This window comes from Mobula birostris, chromosome 3 (assembly GCF_030028105.1).
Source record: "Mobula birostris isolate sMobBir1 chromosome 3, sMobBir1.hap1, whole genome shotgun sequence".
In the NCBI taxonomy this organism is placed as follows: Eukaryota; Metazoa; Chordata; class Chondrichthyes; order Myliobatiformes; family Myliobatidae; genus Mobula; species Mobula birostris.
This window is the reverse complement of record NC_092372.1, coordinates 153,155,900-153,171,878: the sequence shown is the minus strand read 5'-3', so window position 1 is coordinate 153,171,878 and position 15,979 is coordinate 153,155,900. Positions and strand designations below refer to the sequence as shown.

Here is a 15,979-nt window from a genome sequence, read left to right as displayed (position 1 = left end):
ATTGACGGGGTGCATCACAGTCTGGCATTGAAACAATGACCTTGTACAGAAAATCCCATAAAAAGTAGTGGATATGGCCTAATCCATCATGGGTAAATTGCACCCCCTCCCCACCACCGCCGCCATTGAGCACATCTGCAGGAAACATTGACGCAGGAAAGCAGCATCCATCGTCAAGGACACCCAGCATCTAGGATATGCTCTCTTCTCGCTGCTGCTATCAGGAAGGTGGTACAGGATTCACGTCACCAGGTTCACAAATAGTTATTATCCCTCAACCATCAGGCTATGGAACCAAAGGGAACGACATCACTCAACTTCACTTCATCATTGAAATGTTCCCAAAATCTAGGAGCTCATTTTCAAGGATTCTTCATCTCATGTTCTTGCTCTTCATTTCTTATTTATTTGTTATTATTATTTCCCTTTGTATTTGCAGTTTGTGTCTTTTGCACACTGGTGGAATGCCCAAGCCTTTTATGGCTATTATTCTGATATGAATTTATTGAATATATCCGCAGGAAAATTAATCTCAGAGTTCTATATGGTGACATATATGTACTTTGATAATAAATCTACTTTGAACTTTTATATGCTTTGGCTTTTACAATGCTGCAAACTGATTTGTTAGTGCTATTTTGAGAGATGCATTGTACATACAGTATGTGCATCCAATGGGATCACTATAGAAGTGAACAAGGAAAATGAAGTAGATGCATTATGGTATGTTGTAAACTTTTTCCTCTGTTTTGAGGTGTTGCCTATCTGCCCAGAAAGGACTATTCCAGAAATGAGAAAATTCTGTATAAGGAAGTACTCTATTTGTCTCCCTTTATTAAGCTTAGGAGAGGATTTAATAGATTTTTTTAAAGTCATGATAGGTATGGACAGTAATACAGCACACTTTATTTGGAAACCCTGTCAGTGGGGTGTCATGAGGATCACTGCTGGGGTTTCAACTATTCAGAAGCTATGTCAATGATTTGGATCAACTGTAATGTATCCAAATTTGTCGATGAGAGAGCCGGACAGCAGTCTGTCTGGGGTGTGACGAGGATGCAGTGAGGAGTATGTAAATGGGCAAAGTGAAAGATTAAACAGTGGTGATGGAATATGATATAAGAGAAATCAAAGCAGTCATCAATATTCAAATCACAAGAGACTGAAAAGTACTGATGTTCAGAATGACCTTATCCATGGATAGTTTAAACTTAAGGTGCAAGTACATCAAGCAATATTAAAGAGAAATGATATTATGAGTCGTTAGAGGAAAGAACAGGCAACTGTTGCCATTGTAGAGGGATCATGGACAAGTTCTCAAAAGTACAACAAATAATAGTGGAATGGGAGGTTTTCTTTTAATACATATGCATGGCTGGAATCCAGAATGTATGTCTACAGATGTGGTGAAGGCAGATTCTATTGCAGCTTTCAAGAGAAAATTGCACACACATAGAGGGAGACAAAAATTGAAAGGATATCCAATAGGGGCAGGGGGTTGGAGCCAGCAAGTTGTTAAGGCACAAAGCTGATACTGACACAACAGACTGAATGGATTCCTTCGAACCACCTTTGATATTTGGATAAAGTTTGTTAGTTTTTCTACTAAAAAAATACACTTATCACAGTAACCAATTTAGTTTTCGTTTTCTTTTCTGGAAATTGACACTGATTCCTTCACTAATACTGATGTTCATACAACAATGCTCTATGAGATGGTAGGTGCACAATCAATTAAAAGGATTTAAATTATGAAGAGCTTTTATTTAGTCTCAGACAATGACTGAAAAAGAGAATATATTGTACAATGTTAAGTTTTCTATTATTTAGGTTCTTGTACAATCAGAAAAAACCAAGAAACAATAAAGCAAATCTGAACTATTCAAGAAACTGCAGAACATAGATCATTTTCTAGATTTACAGCTCAAACATCAAATTATTGCTCAACATCAACTACACTTTCAAATACTTTTACGAGCAAAATCACATTCCTTGTTCTGTACACAGTAATTTACATGACTGAACTGACAGTTGAATTTAAAAAATGTTTCAGCAACATTTAGATTGTGGAAGTAACCACCATCCTGGGCCAAAAAAGATAATCAGGGATATTTTACATGCATCATGATGCAGATCTGTCGTACTTTAGTAATTCATTTGCATGTTTGTGTAAAACTGTAAAACAATTAAAATGAAATTAAATAATTTTCAACCTACAAATACACTGTCTCAACATGAAAAAAATCTTCATTTATTTCAGGAGTTAAAATTTCTTAAGGGTGAACAGCTGCCAGTTCAACTTTGCATGTGAAAACATTAAAACCGATACCATGAAGGAAGGTCAAAAATGAATGTAGCTGATGCTCAGCGGGAAAATCCAAAGCAAGCAGGAAAATATTCCAGATTCTGTAAAATAAAATATCCTTTTCAGAAACAAATCCACACAATTTGAACCTTTAATACATGTTTAAATACTTTACTAATTTAGGGTTGACATAACATACCTTACAGAGGGTGCTAAGAAGGATTGAACTCCAATGCCCAAGCTGTGATAGTGTTGCACTAACCACTTCTCACCATGGCACCAATTTTAGTGTATTAGATATCATGGGTTTAATATTTCCGAACTAATTCCCCTAATCAAGCAGACTTGGAGGTATCATCATGCTTTGGAATGATTTTCAGTAAGGACTGGAAATCTGGTCAGGCTGGATGGAAGGATGAATACTACTAAATACAGAGAGATCCTTGATCACACATCATGAAGACCCTGGAGAGACTTGTTCTGGAGCTGCTCCAGCCTATGGTTAGGCCACACTTACATCCCCTCCAGTTCGTCTACCAGCCCCGACTAGGAGTTGAGGATGCCATCGTCTACCTGCTGAACCGTGTCTACGCTCACCTGGACAAGCCAGCGAGCACTGTGAGGGTCATGTTTTTTGACTTCTCCAGTGCGTTCAACACCATCCGCCCTGCTCTGCTGGGGGAGAAGCTGACAGCGATGCAGGTGGATGCTTTCCTGGTGTCAATGAATTCTTGATTACCTGACTGGCAGACCACAGTATGTGTGCTTGCAACACTGTGTGTCCGACAGAGTGATCAGCAGCACTGGGGCTCCACAGGGTACTGTCTTGTCTCCCTTTCTCTTCACCATTTACACCTCGGACTTCAACTACTGCACAGAGTCTTGTCATCTTCAGAAGTTTTCAGATGACTCTGCCATAGTTGGATGCATCAGCAAGGGAGATGAGGCTGAGTATAGGGCTACGGTAGGAAACTTTGTCACATGGTGTGAGCAGAATTATCTGCAGCTTAATGTGAAAAAGACTAAGGAGCTGGTAGTAGACCTGAGGAGAGCTAAGGCACCGCTGACCCCTGTTTCCATCCAGGGGGTCAGTGTGGACATGGTGGAGGATTACAAATACCTGAGGATATGAATTGACAATAAACTGGACTGGTCAAAGAACACTGAGGCTGTCTACAAGAAGGGTCAGAGCCGCCTCTATTTCCTGAGGAGACTGAGGTCCTTTAACATCTGCTGGACGATGCTGAGGATGTTCTACGAGTCTGTGGTGGCCAGTGCGATCATGTTTGCTGTTGTGGGCTGGGGCAGCAGGCTGAGGGTAGCAGACACCAACAGAATCAACAAACTCATTCGTAAGACCAGTGATGTTGCGGGAATGGAACTGGACTCTCTGACGGTGGTGTCTGAAAAGAGGATGCTGTCCAAGTTGCATGCCATCTTGGTCAATGTCTCCCATCCAATACATAATGTACTGGTTGGGCACAGGAGTACGTTCAGCCAGAGACTCATTCCACTGAGATGCAACACAGAGCATCATAGGAAGTCATTCCTGCCTGTGGCCACCAAACTTTACAACTCCTCCCTTGGAGGGTCAGACACCCTGAGCCCGGACTTATTTCCTGGCATAATTTACATATTACTATTTAACTATTTATGGTTTTATTACTATTTAATTATTTATGGTGCAACTGTAACAAAAACCAATTTCCCCCGGGATCAATAAACTATGACTATGATAAAAATCTGCAGGTTTCTGCCAGAAAGCTTAAACTGAGGAGGAAGTTCATCCTTCAGCAAAGAAACCATGGAGAGGCTTCAAATGAAGAAAACTGATGTCCTTGAGCGGCCCAGTCAGTGTCCTGACCATAATCCAGTAAAACACATCTAGCATGACCTCAAAATTGCTGTCCACCGCCTTTCCCCAACTAACCTGGCACAACTTGAGCAATTTTGCAAGGGGCAACTCTTGCTCCATCGCATTGTGCAAAGCTAATAAGAAACTTATCCAGAAAGACTTCTGGCTGTAATAGCTGCATGATTTACTTCAACTGAATACTGAGCAAAGGGAGATGAATATCTTTGAATTGCTGACATTTATAAGTTTTTGCAATTTTAGTTGTTCATGCGTTACAATTTTCCCTTTTTTTTGGGCTTTACTGAGATTCACAAATAAAATTTCTCAGTTAAATTGATCAAAATCCCTGGTTGTAAAACTCATTTATGTGAACAAAAAGTCGGTGGCTCAATACGTTTTCAAGGTACTGTATAATTGATGAAAAGATTGGACCATTTAAAAGTTGCAAGGAGAACCCCATACTCAATTGGTCAATATTTTCATACAAGCATGAGCTTTAGAATATTTATATTTGGCTGCATGTATGCACCATTTTTGAAATTAACTTTGTTAATTATAAAATTAAGCTAATGAAAACAACATTAATAAAATAAACTCAGGTATGTGTAACCACTGTGTTCATGCTGAACAGATTTTGTGTGCGTGTACGTGGATTTCATTTTGTTTTAGTCACTCATGCACCAACAGCAGCTTTTTGACATTTACTAATCGTCTCATACTCCAATTGATTTCTTGATATTTTCCAAAATTGCCAACACTTATTTTCTCTACAATCAAGTTCAATATGAAAATAAAGCAAGTCATGATGTTAGATAATCCATTTACCTTCTTCATGATCAGAGCAGTGAGAAGAGAGCATGATCTGGGTAGTGGGGAACCCTGATGTTGTCACAGGAAAGCAACATCCTCAGCAGGGACCCCCATTCATTCCAGTATGTAATACGGCTTATTTTTAGATTGAAATACAACAGTACCTGAGTTTGAGGGTTTAAGCACAGGGTGTGTGGGAATGGGGAAGAATATTATTTGCTTTCATTTGAGCAGAGAGGAGCATTACTTGATCCTCTTTGCATTGCACCTCAGTTGGTTAATCTGTTTGGAGTTGTTGAGTATTTAAGGAAAATTGAAAATATATAGTTACTAAATATAAAAAGTAACAAATAGAGAGAAAAGATACACATGACTCTTGTTGCTTGTGGTGCTGCAGCAATGCCATGTTTAGAATGAACACCCGTTATTCCTTTTTACATACCCTTCCTATCTTTTCAGCGACCATAATAGGTATTGTTTGCATTTCTTCCCCAGTTTATATCCTGTGTGTTGGATTTATAATCTGGTGAATAGCCCCTGCTTAAGGAAGAATGCAACGCAGAATTTCTGGGAGGAGTGGCAGACGATAAGTACAAAGTGGAATCATGAGATTGTCTCATGTTTGTTGCCAAAGTATCCTGCTTCCAGTCGTAAACACCTAAAAACAAGAGGAAAAAAAATTGGTAGATTTTGTTGTAATAAAAAAAAATGGAGTACGACTAGTTTTGAAAATTCCCCACACATTCCATCATGAATTAAGCAGTGCAAGGTCATATCGATTGCAACAGTTAAATTTTCACATTTGGGGATGAGACAGGCATTTGAATTTAAGCTATAGGAAATACCTTATCATCTCCAGAAAAGTTTATGTACAAACACAATTACAAATAATATCTTGTGTGTTCTCATCAACACATTGGTAGAAACAAATTTTTACAAAATATCTTGATAATTAAATTAAGTCTTCACTAGTTTTCTGCTATTTAAAGTTTTTCAGGACAAGTCTAGTTGATTAAATAGCTTAGGAAGGTTACCACCAGAATGTGGTTCTACTTACCTAAAAGTCTTGTATCTATTTGCTGATCTGGAAGATCCAGTTCATGAGCCAAGGGTGTGTATTATAAACCCAAGGAAACCTCAAGCATTTACATATGAAGAATTTTCTTTAAGAAATGTCGAAGCCTTCACCCTCCAGGACAGGAGGAACTCTTCCTCTCCTGACATTTAAGCTGATTGTTCCTTGGTTGAAAAACCCAATTAATTTTTCACACTCTTAAGCGCTGCAAAGGATAAATAGGCCCCTTATCCTTTGTAATAGTTAAGAATACGAAAAATGAATTACATTTCATTCATTGTATTGTTTATATTTTGAGTTAGAAACCTGTGGTAATTGAATCATTGACCCAAGAGGTTTTTAAAGAAAACAATGGCATGTAGCAGCTTTTCACTGCACTACTAAGTTTGACAGGCACAGCATACTCAAAGTACCAAACTCTTAATGATACTTTAATCAATGCATCGGAACACCTGCCAATTGAAGGAACTGGTCACAAAATCAGTCCTGCCATTAACTGATATGTTCAACTATTATCAGCCTCCACATGAACTCAAAGAGTATGCAGAAGAAATGTGCTTTGAAATAGGACTTCACTCTCTTGCATAGTTCATTTGTTCATTATGTGCCACATTGTACAATGTGGACAATCATGGTCTTTCCATGACCATGATTGTTCTTGGCAAATTTTTCTACGTGATTTGCCATTTGCTGCCTTCTTCTGGGGGCAATGTCTTCACAAGATGGGTGACCCCAGCCATTATCAATACTCAGAGATTGTTCACCTGGCCTCAGTAGTCGCATAACCAGGACTTGTGATAAGCATCAGGTGCTCAAACGACCACCTACTACCAGCTCTCATGGCTTCACATAACCCTGATCAGGGAGGCTAAGCACCTTGCCCAAGGGTGACCTTCAAGCTAGCGGAGGGAAAGAATACCCTACACCTCCTTTGGTAGAGACATATCTCCACCCTGCCACCCCTCTTGCATAGTGTCACACTCAAATGGGTGCCCTGCAAAAGTTGTGAAATTAGGCAAAGGTACAACAAAAAGGAAGGTTATTGGACAGAGAATTATGTGGTAAAACAGGATACACATGGTTCCATTTGTCAGATGCAGACAGCTTATAACTGCCATCACATTGTTGCACTGATCACTAAGAGCTTAAAGGAACCACCACCACCATGGTAACAATAGAACAGCTGTTTAAAATGCTGCCATGCAGTTAGAGGAAAAGATCACTCATGTAGTCTGAGCCTTGATCAGATGCTGAAGTACAAGTGGTCCAATGCCACTTAGAGGTACAAGTGCGATAGCTGCAAGCAGATCAGGAGCATCATCCAGCTCACAACATAGTTGGTTTAATTGGCATCTCATTGTCAATTCTTATTATGTACCTTTACATTTCTAGTTAAATTATTAATGAAAGTCATAGGTTATGGGCACATGGCCAAGTGGTCAAGGCATTGGACTAGCGAGCTGAAGGTTGTGAGTTCGAGCTCCAGCCGAGGGAACGTGTTGGGTCCTTGAGCAAGGCACTTAATCACACATTGCTCTGCGACGACACTGGTGCCAAGCTGTATGGGTCCTAATGCCCTTCCCTTGGACAACGTGGAGAGGGGAGACTTGCAGCATGGGCAACTGCTGGTCTTCCATACAACCTTGCCCAGGCCTGCGCCCTGGAGAGTGAAGACTTTCCAGGCACAGATCCATGGTCTCGCAAGACTAACGGATGCCTTTACTTTTAGGTTGTACCCAAAAGCTCCAATTTAATCCAGCAATGTTGAATTCGTGTAATGAACAACCTGTGACAGCATTAGGTGCATGATTCGTACTGTGTAAATGACATCCACATTTAGGAGCAATCCACACAGAAGTGTCCAGGCAAGTATTCTACTGGGTGCAATTTCATTCTGACGCAATCACTGGTATAACTACCAAAGTTAATAATTCTCTTCATGCACAATTGGCACAAATGGATTCCATTTCCTGAAAGTAATTTAAAAAATATCCAGAACAGTGTATTCTGCTGAAAGCAATAAGCAAACGGCATTTGCTAATGTTCCTCGGATTAATGCTAAAGCTTAATATTGTGCGTATATCCCGAGACTAAGGAACATTGGTCAAGTTCATCTACTACCAAGGGATTTTGACAACTATGCCTCATAACATGCAGAAGGGCAAAAGCAATTCCTTTCATTTATCATTTTCTTTTGTAATAGATTTCCGTGAAGATTTCCAAAAGACTGTAACCCAAATGGAAACCTACAATGTCACTGTGTTGCTTGTTCTTATTTAACTTACATGTTGCAGCCACATAATTTGAGCCAGAAGTTTGATCCCATATCTTCAGGTAGAAAGTCTCAGCTCGTATTTGAAATGAAACCTGCAAAAATTTGGATTTCCAACTCTGCCGATTCCTCAACATTACAGAATGCTATAAGCACTTGTAATACTATCTCTACACGACTTTCTTGATCCAATATTAAGAATATCTGTTTAATAAAGCCGAAGAAATCTGATATGGAACAGAGGTCTAATTTGGCCAAATTTTATAAAATTCACTGTTTTCTTCCTTGACAAAGAACCGACTAGATTGTAGTAATCCTTCTCAAGAGTCCCAGTGATTAATGGGCAATCATATTCATATTGGTCCCAATAATGGTAGTGATTTCTCCACAACTTATGTTGCCTTAAAGGCTTAAGTAATTCAGCTTCAGAACTTTTGATATATTAAAGCTAAACGTATTCCTATTTAAGATTGTAAAGGAGAGACTTTACAGCTGGGAACACAGCTCCAAATCCACTAACGGAAAACATTTCCCCAAGTGCATCAAATTTTATGTGTATGCAAGTAACAATGTATGCCAGATCAACTGAATTTTTGTAGCTCATGGTAGAAACATCTCATGTCAGTTGGCTTTTGCAGACTGTGACATTCATTTCTGGGTCCTTGATCTACAAAAGTACGCTGATAACGACAAGGATTGAAGTAAAGAATGATGCACTCCAATTAATTGGAGCTAATTTCCAAAGTTCAACAAAGCTGATATTGGTCAATTCACATTTAAGCAATTACTGAGGTATCTAAAATCTATTAAGCAAAGGCAGGTTTGAAGCAGTTTTCTGGACATTCGAAACAGCGACTGCAAACGTCCAATGTTAATGATGATCTCTCTCCAACAACTGGCATTATCGGAAAGTAAAATTAAGTGATTCAGTCTTCAAGCTTTTCAGCTACAAAAGTTGAAAGCACTTAAATCCAAGCATGGAAAAGGCAATTTTTGCATCTGGAATTTCAGCTCCAAATTTACCAACACTTCCAAGGTACAACATTTTCATGAATCTAGGAATATACCAAAGATTGGTAAAGCTATAATAACAAGTTGGTATGGCTTGTGTCAAATATTTCTTAGGCAACATGGAGCCAAATAGTGGGTCCTTGATCTCAGAAACTAGATTGTGATACTAGTAAGATAACTGCAGGTTTGGATACAGCAGCATTCACTTGAATAATCATTTCTAAAACAGGATTAGGTTGACATTCCAGATCAAACCAAAGCACATCATAGTGATCTGAATGTTTGATCCAAATTGTAAACTTGAATTTTTGTTTTTAAACATAATAACATAATGTCCTTATAACTTCTTGAATCACTTACCTGAAAATCCTAACAGAACTTCAGGAAAACAAGAGTGATCCACTGAAGTCAATGGAAAGACCATCAATATTCTAAGAGCTAACATGGTCTGTACGGTGTCACCTGTAAATAGAGATGTTGCTGATAATGTTCAAACTGAATTACCTCTGTAGCTTTCTGAGTCTCGTACCGCTGAAGCTGACACATCAGGATTATATCTGGAATAGCCATCTGGTGTACCGATGGATCTTGTGGTTCTCTGATCCAATGTTGCCCTTGTGGGTGGGTCCTTTGAGGTTGGGCAAGGGAAAAAATGTTTGAAATGGACACAGCAAGAACTATATGTAGATAGTGTTTTAGTTTAAAAACAAAGCATAAGATAATGTTTCTCCCCCAAAAGAAAGAAACCAGTTCTAGTTTATTTGCTATAAATTAAGATATTCAAAGCATGTTAGGCTGATAATAAGAATTTTTTTGGAATTATCAAATATCCATGGTAATCAATACAATCAGACTAAGACATCTGAGTTCACAGAAACAAGGGAGATCCAAAATGATATTGATTTTCAAACTTCTTTATTCAATTTACTTTTCACTAAGCAAAGGCAAATTTAAAATTAATAGTGAAAACATGAAATTCTGAAGTTAAAACTTCAAAACGATTGCTTCCTTTTGTTATCCAATGCTGTTTTTGAAAGATTCAGCAGGCAGTATGGTGATAGTACATCAATGGAAGAAACTCCCATTGCATTCAAAGACAACCTAGCTTCTGCACAGAAAGAACGAGCCAGAAAGAAACACCAGGTCTGTTTGTAAAAGACCAGTAGAAGGCCTGAAGACTTCTCACAATATCCTTCACTGCTGCAGGCTGAATACACTCCTGAAATTAAATCTGTAAATCAGTTTCATTTTCTTGATGAACAATATTAGATATTTGAAGTTCCTTAAGAGATAAATGTGTCGGCACCAATAAGATTATATTTAATGCTAACAATCTTCAGTGGCATTTGCTCTGGCAGTAATTCACACAAACATAAAATGTGTTCATGTGAAATCTTTTCATGTGTTCCATCTTGCTAGACAAAGTTTCGTGAATTCTTTGGTTGTTCTGTAAAGTATTGATTCAGAGCATTGTATTAAAAATATTCAACATTATCCACCAAAATTCTGATTGGTGTTAGACTATCATTTGAAGTTTTTGGAGTCAAAGAAACTCACAGTTAAGAAACAGACCCATAAAGGATAACTTCTGGACTTCTAGGGTCAAACATTTAAGTGAAGATAAATACAATCAGCTAAAACTGAACCAGTTGCTTTGGCAACTGATGATCTCTTTTGATTATGCAGATATTACAAATAGGAGTGACATGGATCCTAAGCAGGTATCAAATTGCTTTTCACCAAATACATAAATTATCGTTTACAGTACACAGCTGTTTCATTGAAACCCACTCCACAACGCAAGGTTGAAATGGAAGTAGCAGCGGAGGAAAGAAGTGTTTTGGAGAAATATTTGGTGTTTAGAACACCAGTAAATAATACTTAGATTGATTTTTTTTTTTTTAAAGCAGTCATGGGCATTTTGACTTTTTTTTTTATTCCACTTGGGGCTACAGAAGAGACAGAAACAATATGCAGGCTAAAGTTATATTTCATATGCCACAACCATTTTCAAGCAATGCTAAACTTGGGCTGAAAATGGATGCTAGCTTCTGGTGAACACAAAATTTTACCTCTCTTCCCCACGAAAACCTGCAGCCAAGCATTGAATTATCTTTGATACATACCTTTGGATAAATTGAAGAGTTGGAGGTTCAAGTCAGATTTTGTGACTGAGCTCTAATACTCCAGTGCACCAGTACAACTATTATTATTCGTAAGAGACAGTTAAGGTTACTGTTAAAGATTCCATGAACTGAAAATGTTAAATAACTAAGTGCAGGAAATATCCTGTATATTCAGCCAAATCCTTTCCTCAAGAGAATAAGAAAATTGAGATAGCAGAGACTGCAGAAGTTGGCTCTACAGCAACAATCTTCTGGAGGAACTCCTCTGGCCAAGCAGCAACTTTCTTTTTTATTTAAAGAAAAGCTGTCCAAATAACTGCAACGTCTACACATATATTGGCATTGCACATCAAAATAACCACAAGAAATCCAAGTACAAGCTTTTCTAGCTACACCATAATCCTGACTCAAAAAGGGGATAAAATGGGCTAAAGTTTTTCCCCCATGTGCAAAGGTTGAGAAATCACTATGGAATTAAAACACAATAACATAAACATAATAAACTTTTATCAGGAAGCTGTACATTTGCTGCTTGAATTGAGCAGAATACATTTTCCAATTCTAACACAGAGAAAGGGGAAAAGGAAAGCACAAATATTGACCTGATTACACTGGATAATGTCCATAACAAGAAGAATAGAGAGAAGTAAAATTTGGAAACAGCTTTATCTTGCTCACACAGGATTATGATCCAGAACCCATTAGAAGGATACCTCATGCCAGTTTTCCAAAGCCTTCCAAAGCAGGGATAGAAGTTTATAACAAAATCTCAGCCAAAAAAAAAAAACTTTATAACTGAACAGAATAGTAGCATCATTTCGAGACAACCAGGAGGATTCTCCAAAATTCTTCAAATTTAGCTCCAAATGACATAGAAGGTCTTGGTTTGATGGAAGGTTTTCACTTAGAAAAGTTGAACAGAAGATCAGGAATTATTGGTCATAACATTCTGTAAGATTTAATGTACAGATAATCTATTCAGCAGCAACATTTTAATTGGAAAAACTAAGAGTTCTCCAAGAGAGTAGTTGATAAAGATTAGACACATTTTACTGCAACCCTAATATTAGGTTTCATTTGTTAAGACAGTGAAAAAGGACATACACACTAAAAACATCTTGATGGTTTTTGCCAGTTATTTTTTTATTAAAATAACATCTGTTCTGAAATGTATTATAGTAAATCTAATATACTGTACCTTTGTCAAATTTTATTCAGAAACGTGGGATAATAGTTATCTAGTTTACTTGCACATGTTCATCTTGAGTACTTTGCCCATTGTTATAAAGACTGAATATCAGTAATCATCAACAACAATAAGTCATTATTGTTGATAGCATTGCAAATTACTCTGGAGAAGGCATCCAACTAACCAAAAATCAAATCTATTTATTCTTCTTTTGACTTTCCAGCGCCAACTTTGTTATAGTATTTTTCCAGTTCCAGATAGACTTGGTGCAAATATACATGAAATGCAAATTATACTTGGCTCATTAAAATCAGATTTCCCACTCTTCCGGGAAAATAGGAAGCTGATTGTGATTAGAATTGGACCAAGGTGGCTGGCCGGTGGCGCAATGACATCGGTGCCAGACCCGGGAGCGGAGGTTCCCAGGTTCGAAACCAGTCGGGTCCGCTCCCAAGTATGCTGTCCATCCGTGCCGGGTTGAGTGTCGAGATTGCAACTCGACCTTGTAAGATAAAAGGGAAAAATACTGCAAAAATGTCTGTGTGAGGAGTGGCGCGCCACACAGTCTCTCTCTCTCTCTCTGCGCCTTGTAAAAGCCATGAAAAAGACATCTTCACTGACACATGCACGCACATGCACAGACTCACACACACACAAAAAAAAAAGAATTGGACCAAGGTAAAGTCAGCTATGACCTCTGCACTAATAAGATTTTATTCTCCCTCTCACATATCACATTCATTCCCACCCACCTCTCAACCTAAAACTAACCTGCTCTCTCACATTTCAACTTTGATGAAGGGGTTTGTAATCTGAAACTATAATTCTGTTTCTACTTCCACATATGCTAACTAACCTGCTCAACACTTCCAGAATTTTTCAGATTTTATTCCAGTGGTCTATTTACATTGTCTTACAATTTTAACTTTCTTTATCCAGAAAGGTAATAATTATTACTGATTGCTAGCCAATGAACCTATTATCCAATAAATGTTAATCGTTTGTTCAAATGTTGAATTTAATACTATATACGTTATCAAAATATCTTTCTTAAAGGCCCATTTACTTTTAGGATAGTCTACCATCATGTAAAAACTATAAGGAGACTCACAAATGAAACAGCACTTATTCATGTCCAAACAATTTGTGTATGAGGGAACTACATTCACTCTACTTGAATTATTTGTGGTATTAGTTTAAGTTTAAAGGGAGAAAACTATTAATAAATATTAAAAAATGGGGAAATAAAAGATATTGTTCAAGAACTCAAATGCCACATATATAATTAACTAAAAAGATGTTGCAGATTACTCAGATGTCTATAGTAAAAGAATAAAAACTACCATAAACAATTCTGAATTCGTAGATGTGTCCTCTTCTACACTCCTGAACTAGAACCAGAATAATAATTGTGAAAACAGAACACACAACTATTCAGTGCAGGTGTAGCTCATGGATCATCCTGCAGAACAATTTCAAAATACTCACAGTTTCTTTCCTTTGATAGTAACTGATTAAGGCAGCCTTGAAAGTGTTTGTGACCTTCAGAACAAAACTGGCATCATCTTCAGTTCTTATCTTAAAATTTTGCTGCAAATAAATAGTTGTATTTTCACATCTGGAATTAAACCATCAAGCTATGCAAATTGAGAAAATGCCATGGGTGATTACAAAGTTCAATGTCACAATTTGCCAGCATCAGAGAAGCAACTGATTTCTTAGCACCGTTGTTTTTCAAATACATACTAAGATTATACCTAGGAATCTGGCAACCAGTAAATCATAACTAAATGGGCAAGAGAAAGTTATTCTGTGAGCATCTATATTTTCTACATGAACTATTCTAGGACTCTGTTGGCTCAGTTGGAAGATGGAAGGAATGATTCAGAGATCATAAAAAAATAAACTGGGACAGGAATTAAATCACTCAACCCTGCTCTACCATTTAAAGAGAGCATGGCTGAAATGATCCTGATAGAGGGTCTTGGCCCAACATTGACTGTTTACTCTTTTCCAAAGATGCTGCCTAGCCCGTTGAGGTCCTCCTGCATTTCCTGTGTGGGTTGATCTGATTATGTATGGCCTTCTGCTTCACGTTCTCGCCTATTTGCCACAACCCAATTCCCCTAAAGATTTGGATAGGTTCGCGTAAGAGATTTTCAAAGATACATAACACATTGGGAAGAAAAACATCCTTATTACCTTAGATGAATGACATCTTTTTTCCTGCACCTTTGCTCCTCCAGTTTTAGATTCACACATGAAGAAACAATCTCAGCATTGAACTTTTCAAGTTTCCTCAGGATCTTTCTTTTAAGAGTTCACCCATCATTCATTGAGATCTATCCATTGTTTTAAACTCACTGATCCAATTTTTAAGGGAGGGAGGCAAAACATAGGAAATGCGAAGCCAGTTAGCCTGACTTCAGTGGTTAGCAAGACATAAGAGTCCATTATTAAGGATGAGGTTTAGAGGCACTTGGAGGCACAATATAAAATGGGCTGAAATCATCATAGTTTCCCTAAGGAGAAATCTCGCCTGACAAAATCTGTTCAGATTCTTTGAGGAAATAATACACAGAATAGACAAGGAAGTCAAAGGACATTGTTTACTTGGATTTACAGAAGACTTTTGACAAAGTGCCACATATGAGGGTACTAAACAAGATAATGGAGTGGGCCTTTTCTGAGTGGCTGATGGTGACTAGTGGTGTTCTACAGGGAGCAGTGTTTGGGCTGCTACTTTTCGCATTATATGTTGATTATTTGAATAATGGAATTCATGGCTTTGAGGTAAGTTGGTGGATACACAGATAAGTGGGGATAAACTGAAGCAGGGAGTCTGCAGAAGGAATTGTACAGAGTCCAATGGTCAAAAAGGTGGCAGGTATAATACAGTGTAGGAAAGTGTATGGTCATGCATTTTGGTAGAAGGGATAAAGATGTAAACTGTTATCTAAAATGGGAAGCAAATTCAGAAATCAGAGGTGCAAAGAGACTTGAGAGTCCTAGTGCATAATTCCCTGACGGTTAACTTGCAGGTTGAACTGGTACATAAAATGTTAGCATTCATTTCAATAGGTCTAGAATATAAAAGCAAGGATACAATGCTGAGGCTTTATAAGGCATTGGTCAGACCACACTTGGAATATTGTGAGCAGTTTTGAGCCCATTATCTAAGAAAGAATGTGCTGGCATTGGAGGGGGTCCAAAAGAATATTTACAAGAAAGCACCCAGAAATGAAAGGTCTAATATATGAGAAATGTTTGACAGTTCTGGGACTGTACTCGCTGGAGTTTAGAAGAATGAAAGGGAATCTCATTGGAACCCACCGA

The 15,979-nt window shown here is 37.9% G+C and overlaps 1 protein-coding gene across 4 annotated transcripts in view; it reads right to left on the bottom strand.

Moving 5' to 3' along the window:
- Positions 1-1,746: 1,746 nt before the first annotated feature.
- The window catches only part of LOC140195341 (uncharacterized), a 51,712-nt gene continuing 37,479 nt past the window's right edge, over positions 1,747-15,979 (bottom strand). For 2 of the 4 annotated variants that reach the window (XM_072253493.1, XM_072253495.1), the window contains exons 9-12: positions 14,132-14,233; positions 9,833-9,956; positions 5,413-5,628; positions 1,747-2,406 (exon numbers count right to left, since the gene is read on the bottom strand). In XM_072253493.1, coding sequence (XP_072109594.1) covers positions 5,426-5,628; positions 9,833-9,956; positions 14,132-14,233 — 429 coding nt within the window. In that variant the 3' untranslated portion in view covers positions 1,747-2,406; positions 5,413-5,425. The other 2 variants (XM_072253496.1, XM_072253497.1) reach the window with 2 other exon arrangements.